Raw genomic sequence first — 9,204 nt, 5'->3', positions numbered from 1 at the left:
TGTGGGGGTGCTTTGCTGCAGGAGGGACTGGTGCACTTCACAAAATAGATGGCATCATGAGGAAGAAAAATTATGTGGATATATTGAAGCAACATCTCAAGACATCAGTCAGGAAGTTAAAGCTTGGTCACAAATGGGTCTTCCAAATGGACAATGACCCCAAGCATACTTCCAAAGTTGTGGCAAAATGGCTTAAGGACAACAAAGTCAAGGTATTGGAGTTGACATCACAAAGTCCTGACCTCAATCCTATTGAAAATGTGTAGGCAGAACTGAAAAAGCATGTGCGAGCAAGGAGGCCAACCAACCTGACTCAGTTACACCAGCTCTGTCAGGAGGAATGGGCCAAAATTCACCCAACTTATTGTGGGAAGCTTGTGGAAGGCTACCCGAAACGATTGACCCAAGTTAAACAATTTAAAGGCAATGCTACCAAATACTAATTGAGTATACTTCTGACCCACTAGGAATGTGATGAAATAAATAAAAGCTTAAATAAATCATTCTCTCTACTATAATTCTGACATTTCACATTATAAAAAAAAGTGGTGATCCTAACTGACCTAAGACAGGGAATTTGTACTAGGATTAAATGTCAGGAACTGTGAAAAACTGAGTTGTAATGTATTTGGCTAAGGTGTATGTAAACTTCCGACTTCAATTGTATATGAAGTGTAATATTGGGATGCAAACTCAAAATGTAATACATATCTGACATGGTACAGGTGTCTTCTTTTTTTTAAAGCCCATAACCATGTGTGTGAAGTGTATACTGTTGTTTCAAATAAGATTTGTTTAAGACTACCAAGAAACACCCTGATTTAGCCCACTGCAGGAAAAAGGATTGGTAATGAAGTTGCTCTGCACAAAACCAAGGGGAAAAGTTGTTTTTGTTGTCAATTGCATAGCCTACTGTGTGGGTGTGCCTGTGATTGTGTGTGTGTTTGTGCGGAAAGGCACGGGGGGCTGTTGGGAACGGGGCTCGAGCTGTGCCAGAGCGGTGACGCATCTCTCCCGTTATCCCGGCAATGATCACCTGGACTCACCTTGTTATTGTTACCGTCCCGGTTTGTGTGCGTGTAGTTATGTAAGCTAACATCCCATTCGACTCACAGGTTTCGGTTGTCCCTGCCCGCCTTCCCTTTCTTATAACTTTCGAGAGAGTTTTAAGTTGCACAACTGGACTCCTCCCACGCGCACCCGTAGCAACCCTGGTGTTCCTTCTATGTTCTGGTAAAAGCGGCTCTACGCGCGCATCCAGTCAACTAGGCCTATCCCTCATCTCTCTTCCAAAAACGGCAAAGGAAGACGATGTTACATTGTAGAAATGGCCTCCGCTGCGGGTAAAGAAATGTCCAACGGAAACTCTGAATGATTGTGCTAGAAGTGAACAGGTAGGCTATGACGCCCGTGTGGAAACAACGGTTCGGATGCGGCTACACCGCGCCAGGTGCGAGATGGAGAGCGGCATGTCAGTCAGGAGGTGAAAACTCTCACTCTTCGTGCTTTAAAAGTAAAACATTATAATTTCTCTCAAATATATATATATTGTTTAGTCTTATTATTTCTGTATTTTAGAAAAAAATATAGCATTTGTTATGTAAAAAAAAAGGTGCAAATTGTGAGGCTCATCCCATGAAGGATTCAAGAACGAGCAAGAACGAGTAAGATACAGATACAACTGTATCTTGTATTCTGGTCGCCGTTGTGGCTTCATCTGTGCATGAACCTCAGCGCTTTGGCCTTGTCCTTATTGTTGTGTTAGTGTTATTTTTATGAGGTGTTTGTTTATAGGACGTTAGGGTCTGCCTCAGTGAAAAGCTGACAGAAAAAATGTTTTGTAGCTTGATGGGAGTGTGTCAGGGAGGGATCCCATACCTCCTCTCCAACTCCATGGACAACACAAGTGTGTGTGTGTGTGTGTGTGTCTGAAAGTGAAACGTCTTCAACTTTGACACTGTGTCTAATGCTTCATTAAACATGCAGCTTCAGGAAAGAACTAGGCCACGCTTTTGTTGCTGTAGTGTGTATGTGTGTGTGTGTGTGTGTGTGTGTGGTGTAAACAAATCCGGCTGATCAGATTTGAGTCTTTTCCATCCCTCGGACTGCACGGGCCATTTGAGATTCTTTGAGCGCCCCACTCTCCTGTCTAAATTATTAACGCTTCCTTAAGACACGCGCACACACACACACACACACACACACTCATACATACACGATGAGGACCACGCATCATGTTACTTCCTTGCTTATCTAAGGAAAAGCAGTAGCCCAGTTAACCTATACAGACAGTTGATGATGACAAATTTGGAAATTGGAAAGAAATCGTCTCAACTAACTTATCTAACTAACCTGTTGATTCTTTAATCTCTCTCTCACCCCTACAATCTTTACCCCTTTTTCTGTCTCACTCTCTTTCTCACCCTTTTCCCCACATATTTCACTTCTCTCTCTCCGCTCTCTCCCTGCCTCCCCACCATCCTCTCTTCCCCCCTTCTCTCACAGATTCCTCCCTCTCTAAGCGTATGGGGGGTGTTCCCCACCCACAGCCCTGGCCCTCTCTACCCCTCCCCCATCTTGACCCCCTCCCTCCAGCCACTAGGACCCATCTCCCTCCTCCTTTCCCAGTCTTCCACACTCGTCATGCTGAGCAGAGTGCCGAGCGACCACGCTTGGTCACTGTGGTCCGACCATGCGGTCACAGCACCCTCAGGAAGGTAACGGTCCAGAATGAAATGATTAATGATTACAAAGTAACCAACCCTCTTTCTGGAGAGCTACTGGATCTGCAGGATTTTGTTCCATTCCTGCAGTAACACACCTGATTCATAATGGAAGAAGCTGGCTTCAATTACATTTTATTAAATTATAATGATATGGTTGGCTTGGCTCCCACATGTTCAGTACTTCCTGGTTTATTGATGACATCATCTTTATGCCTGGTCAGGTGACATTGCTGTTGAACCGTAGGAGTGTGGTCTCGTACGAGCAGCTTCTATCTGACATCTCCGAGGCGCTGGGGTTACCTCGCTGGCACAGGGCCAGAGTCACACGCCTCTACACACCTCACGCACGAGAGGTAACTACACGCACACAACAACAACAACAACAACAACAACAACAACACACCTCTAAATCCAGGTGTGTGTGTCTAACCCTCCAGGTGCGGGGTGTGTGTGATTTCTTCCGTGGCGAAGCAGCGTTCCTGGCATTGGGAAAGTCTCGTCCAGAGCTCCGGAGCGTCGAGGAGGCCCTGGAGGAGCTGTTTCCACAACATTCCTGTTACCGCAACGACGCACTCCAGGCCTGGGAGAGGAGGTTACGACCTTCACCTGATAAAGCTGCCAAGGCCGACAGCGGATACAGCGAGGGGACAGACATACACACACACACCGACAAGGACACACACACAAGCCTCGACACGAACACACAGACACACAGCGTTACACACACACAGGGACGCAACCTGGACACACACACACATACACACAAAAACACACTGACACAACACAATAAACACCCAAACACACTGACACACCCAAACAGGCATCCCACACACAAAAACGAACACCCAACCAGACAGTCCATACACCCTATTCACACACACTTGGACACGGATGCACACACACACCCTAACAAACATTCTAACCGACACTCCACACATCCCTCTCACCCCACCAATCACCTTCAGAGGGTCATAGTGAAAGCTGGAGCCAGAAAGATTATCTCCTCACCGATAGGTCCACTCACCCAGGAGGAGGAGCTAGGAGAGGAGCTAGACACGCCCCCTCCTCCACGCTGCAGGAACTGTAAGCCCTCTGAAGGACCCAATCTGAGAGCAGGGAGAGCTCCATTTCCTCCCGTAACAAGGAAGCAAACAGGAAACAGACCAAATGACCAGGAAGTAGAGAAACCTCACGTCGGTCCCACCCCACGCCACACTGGACCAATCTGCAGGTTTGAGCAGGAGTCCCTCAGCCAATCAGAACGTTCATCCTCAGATTCTAAACAGGAAGAGGCGAGGACTAAACAGGAAGTGATATTTGACCTCCCATCTAATGGTAGTGATGTCACCCTGTCGGACATCGAGCGTTGCTATGACATTGGCCGCATGGTTGGAGACGGGAACTTTGCGGTTGTGCACGAGTGTCGTCGGCGCGACAATGGGGAAGCCTTCGCTGTGAAGATTGTGGAGCACTCAAAGCTCATTGGCCGAGAGCACATGATGCAGAATGAGCTGAGCCTTCTGGGTAGCCTGTCACACCCCCGCGTGGTTCGCCTCTTCACACACCACCACACACACACACACTCCTATCTCGTCATGGAGATGGTTACCGGGGGCGACCTGTTTGAGGCAATCGCGGAGCGTCGGAAGTTTCCAGAAGAGGAGGCGGGGCTGATGGTGTGTGATGTCAGCGAGGCTCTGAAATACATCCACAGCAAGACCATAGTACACAGAGATCTGAAACCTGAAAACCTACTGGTGTGTGTGTGTCTGTGTCTGTGTGTCTGTGCTGGTGTGTCTGTGTGTCTGTGCAGGTGCATATGTGTGTGAATACAAGCATTTCAAGCATCTCTCTCTGTAACCCACTCTCTCCCTGCTGCTCTCTCCATCTCTCTCGCTCTCTCCCCCCTCCCTCTCTCTTCTAGGTGGAGTGCAGTAGTGATGGTGTCAGTAGGTTGAAGCTGGGTGATTTTGGTCTGGCCATGGTTGTAACAGAACCCATCTTCACTGTGTGTGGAACTCCCACCTATGTCGCCCCGGAGATCCTCTTAGAGACAGGTGACACGTCTATCACTTTATATATACCTTTATCTATCACTCTACAGTAGCTGTGCGTGTGTTGTGATAATTACGTTGTTTTCTCTATAACCTGTTAGTTCATATGCCTTGCCACCGTGATATATAGGCCTAAGGCCGAGACAATAAGAAGACACAGTGGCAGAATAAATTACACCACACCTTTGTTTCATCACAAAACCAGAGAGCAACATCTGTCCACAAAGCATATTGCATGTAACAAACAGTTACATGACCTACAGAATGGTCAAGCAAGTTAATGGCCATACACAAAAATGTATGCACTCATGACTGTAAGTCGCTTTGGATAAAAGCGTCTGCTAAATGGCATATTATATTATAATTATATTAATGAGTACCTTTACATGCACACTATTAATTCGATATTAAACTGATTATGGCAGAAGGCCGAGTATGGCATTAGTCATGTAAACACCTTACTCTGCTTATCTTAATCAGCGTAAGGTCATAATCGAAGTAAGCATACACCGATTAAAACACCTGGTTTTGTGTGCAATCTTTCGAATTATTAGGACATAGTTTAATCAGCATTCCAGTGGTGTATTTGATCTGCGCATGTGCCAGCACCGGGTAGCGCAAGCTTCCCTCTTATGCGCGAGTGAAGTGATTTTGGAAAACCTGAACGTATGCATCTTATAAATAGTTTTCACATACAAACTTTACATGTCCGAACCCAGAATCAAATAGTATTCACAAAAATAACATGGTCACTGTGGTAGAACGTTTATTTTGATTGGCGATTTTCTGCATTTATCAAAGTCCCATCAGGTAGGCTGATTTCAGAAATATTAGGGAAATCGTTCTTCTTGCAAAGTATGTAAACGTTTTAAACAAACTATTATATTAACCTGACTACCCACAATAATCGTATTATTGTGTGCATGTAACCGTGCTCAATGTTGCCGACATTTTCGGAGAGTTACCGCAAGGCTAAAAAGAAAACAGGAGCTGCCTCCACTCTTCCAGCACAATTTCAACGTAAACATTTAAAAATCATCAATGCTTAGTTTAAAACTAAAAGATACCAAAAACAATTTAGTCCAACCAACGTAAACTAAATATGATGTGGCCGTCCATGGTACTGATTTGTGTTTGTGTGCTTGCAAGTAGAAAAACATGTTGACTCACCCTACTGGTAGAGAAACGCCAATGACATCCTCCTCTCTTTCATGTTGCCGAAACGGTCTATGACTCTCATACAGTACACTTAGTTTTTGTTGTCCTAGGCTACCTGGCTAAAATGCTTACTTGTTAGCCTAACTTCCTTTCATAGGCAACGATGCGCCAGGCCAGCTAGTTAACATTAGCCTACTACATCTAGCTACTTATTGAACTTCCATCCTCTCAGGCCAGGGGCACAATATATGCATTTATGGTTGGATCAGAATCACCATTATAATCATTGGCCAGTAAGGAGAATTAAGTAAAACCACAAGTCCAAATCCCTATCTCCTTCCATGGCTAATTTAGGAAAGGGATGATTTTAGCTAGCTAGCCACCAGAGGACAACGAGATGCAACAATTCAAGTTTTTTCTGTAAATGAGTTCTGCTTTTGATGTGATGTGATTGGTGTAAAGCCAAATCCAAACTGGATTCCCATGACATTTTTTTTGGTGCGCCAGGACCATTCACAGTTGAGCTCACTCAGTTGAGCTCAACACTGATTGGCTGTTAATTAATTAATTAACTTTTATCAAGGGAGGCCAAATGCTCTCTGGCTTCCCTTGCATTCAATGCTACGGGTGGCAACAATGTCATCCTCTTTCTGACCAGACAGCATTAGATAGATGGGCTTGGGCTACACATACTGAGAAAGAGGTGTGCTGTTTCGCTCGCTCAGATGCTTTCTCCGGTGAGATACATTCAGCCTCTTGCAAATTGAAGACAAATTATGAAACATAGAGAGACGAAAGATTAAGTATTTTATATGTTTTTTTGGTACATTTTTGGGGGAAGTCTGGCTTCCCTTGGCATCTATGAATACACACCACTGTATCTATCTATCTATCACTTAACTCTACCTCTGTCTCTCTCTCATCCCTCTGCAGGGTATGGTCTGCCAGTAGACATGTGGGCGTTGGGGGTGATACTGTACATCCTGCTCTGTGGGTTCCCTCCGTTCCGGAGCAGAGACCGAGACCAAGGGAAGCTGTTCCAGCTGATCAGAGAGGCTCACCTCACCTTCCTGTCGCCTTACTGGGATGACATCTCAGACGGTGAGACATACACATGGTTATAGACATAAGCAGGCACGTACACACATGCTTGTACACACACACACATGCATACATACGCATACACACGCACACTTGTAGACACACATGTATACACACACATGCTCACACATATTTTACTGTGTGTGTGTGTGTGTGTAGGAGCGCGAGGCCTGGTGAGAGCGTTGCTGCAGGTGGATCCAACAGAGAGACTGACGGCAGCTCAGACTCTGAAGCACCCCTGGATTCAGACCACTACAGACCAGTACAGACCGGTACAGATCAGTACTGACCAGTACAGACCAACACAGATCAGTACTGATCAGCAGAGCCCAGCACAGCCGAGCAAAGACCAACACAGACATGAACAGATCAGTGCAAACCAGCAGAGCCCAGCAAAGACCAGCACAGAATACCACAGACCAGAACAGAGTCCAACCACAGACCAGTACCGACCAGCACAGACCACTACAGAACACCACAGACCAGTACAGAGTCCAACCCCTATAGACCAACAGCGACCAGCACAACCCAGTAAAGAGCAGCACAGATCACTACAGACCATTAGAGAGCATCAAAATAATCAACCCAACTCAACACATCGACAGTCCCAGTCAACACAGTCATCTACCTCAACAAGAGCACCCCTCAACTCCCACACCCAATCCCCCCAGCACACCACCCACCCAGCCCCCTCTCCTCACTCCCCCACGCAGCAGGACCCATCAACTCCCACACCCAATCCCCCCAGCACACCACCCACCCAGCCCCCTCTCCTCACTCCCCCACGCAGCAGGACCCATCAACTCCCACACCCAATCCCCCAGCACACCACCCACCCAGCCCCCTCTCCTCACTCCCCCCACGCAGCAGGACCCATCAACTCCCACACCCAATCCCCCCCAGCACACCACCCACCCAGCCCCCTCTCCTCACTCCCCCCACGCAGCAGGACCCCTCAACTCCCACACCCAATCCCCCAGCACACCACCCACCCAGCCCCCTCTCCTCACTCCCCCCACGCAGCAGGACCCCTCAACTCCCACACCCAATCCCCCAGCACACCACCCACCCAGCCCCCCTCTCCTCACTCCCCCCACGCAGCAGGACCCCTCAACTCCCACACCCAATCCCCCCAGCACACCACCCACCCAGCCCCCTCTCCTCACTCCCCCCACGCAGCAGGACCCATCAACTCCCACACCCAATCCCCCCAGCACACCACCCACCCAGCCCCCTCTCCTCACTCCCCCCACGCAGCAGGACCCATCAACTCCCACACCCAATCCCCCCAGCACACCACCCACCCCGCCCCCCTCTCCTCACTCCCCCCACGCAGCAGGACCCATCAACTCCCACACCCAATCCCCCCAGCACACCACCCACCCAGCCCCCTCTCCTCACTCCCCCACGCAGCAGGACCCATCAACTCCCACACCCAATCCCCCCAGCACACCACCCACCCAGCCCCCCTCCTCACTCCCCCCACGCAGCAGGACCCATCAACTCCCACACCCAATCCCCCCAGCACACCACCCACCCAGCCCCCTCTCCTCACTCCCCCACGCAGCAGGACCCATCAACTCCCCCCAGCCCCCAGCCCCCAGCAGCAGCACCTCTCAACCCCCCCATTCAATTTCCCCACCCTCCGTCCTATCCACAGCACCACCCAAACCCAGCTCCCACCCACCTGTCAGAACCCCTCAATCCCCCTCCCACTCTACCCAGCCTCCCTCCCTCCACCCACCCACCCAGCCTCCCTCCCAACACCCACCCATTCCCAGCCGCATACCCACCCAGTCCCTGCACACCACACACCCACCAGCAGTGTACCATCAGCAGTGTCCCACCCCGCAACAGCAGCACCCAAGCCCCACATCCTCTCAACCCATCCTCCTGATTGATGGGGTTCCTGAGACTTTAAAGGCTTCTCCGGGAATTGAAAATATCTAATATTCTACTCAGACCCTGTTCAGGATTTGTGTATCTGGAACTCACCCATTGTCATACACTGATGTTCAGTTCCACTCCAATGAAATAGACATCAACAACTTGACCATTTAGGTTGTAGTATTTAGTTCAGTAGATTATCTAGCATAACAGATAACTCTAATAATTTCTGACAATGTGTGTATTACACACACTTCCCCTTTGTACTAACAATAAAT

The 9,204-nt window shown here is 48.5% G+C and overlaps 1 protein-coding gene across 1 annotated transcript; it reads left to right on the top strand.

Annotated features, from left to right (window-relative positions):
• Window positions 1–2,513: 2,513 nt before the first annotated feature.
• dclk3 (doublecortin-like kinase 3) lies at window positions 2,514–8,940 on the top strand. Its single transcript, XM_045226578.1, has 7 exons — window positions 2,514–2,717; window positions 2,948–3,079; window positions 3,164–3,433; window positions 3,524–4,483; window positions 4,651–4,783; window positions 6,872–7,039; window positions 7,199–8,940. Exons 1-7 carry the CDS (start codon window positions 2,526–2,528, stop codon window positions 8,938–8,940), a joined length of 3,597 nt encoding a protein of 1,198 aa, XP_045082513.1. The 5' UTR covers window positions 2,514–2,525.
• The last annotated feature ends 264 nt before the right edge of the window (window positions 8,941–9,204 follow it).

Source organism: Coregonus clupeaformis, chromosome 17 (assembly GCF_020615455.1).
Source record: "Coregonus clupeaformis isolate EN_2021a chromosome 17, ASM2061545v1, whole genome shotgun sequence".
Taxonomy (NCBI): Eukaryota; Metazoa; Chordata; class Actinopteri; order Salmoniformes; family Salmonidae; genus Coregonus; species Coregonus clupeaformis.
This window is presented reverse-complemented; position numbering and strand designations above follow the sequence as displayed.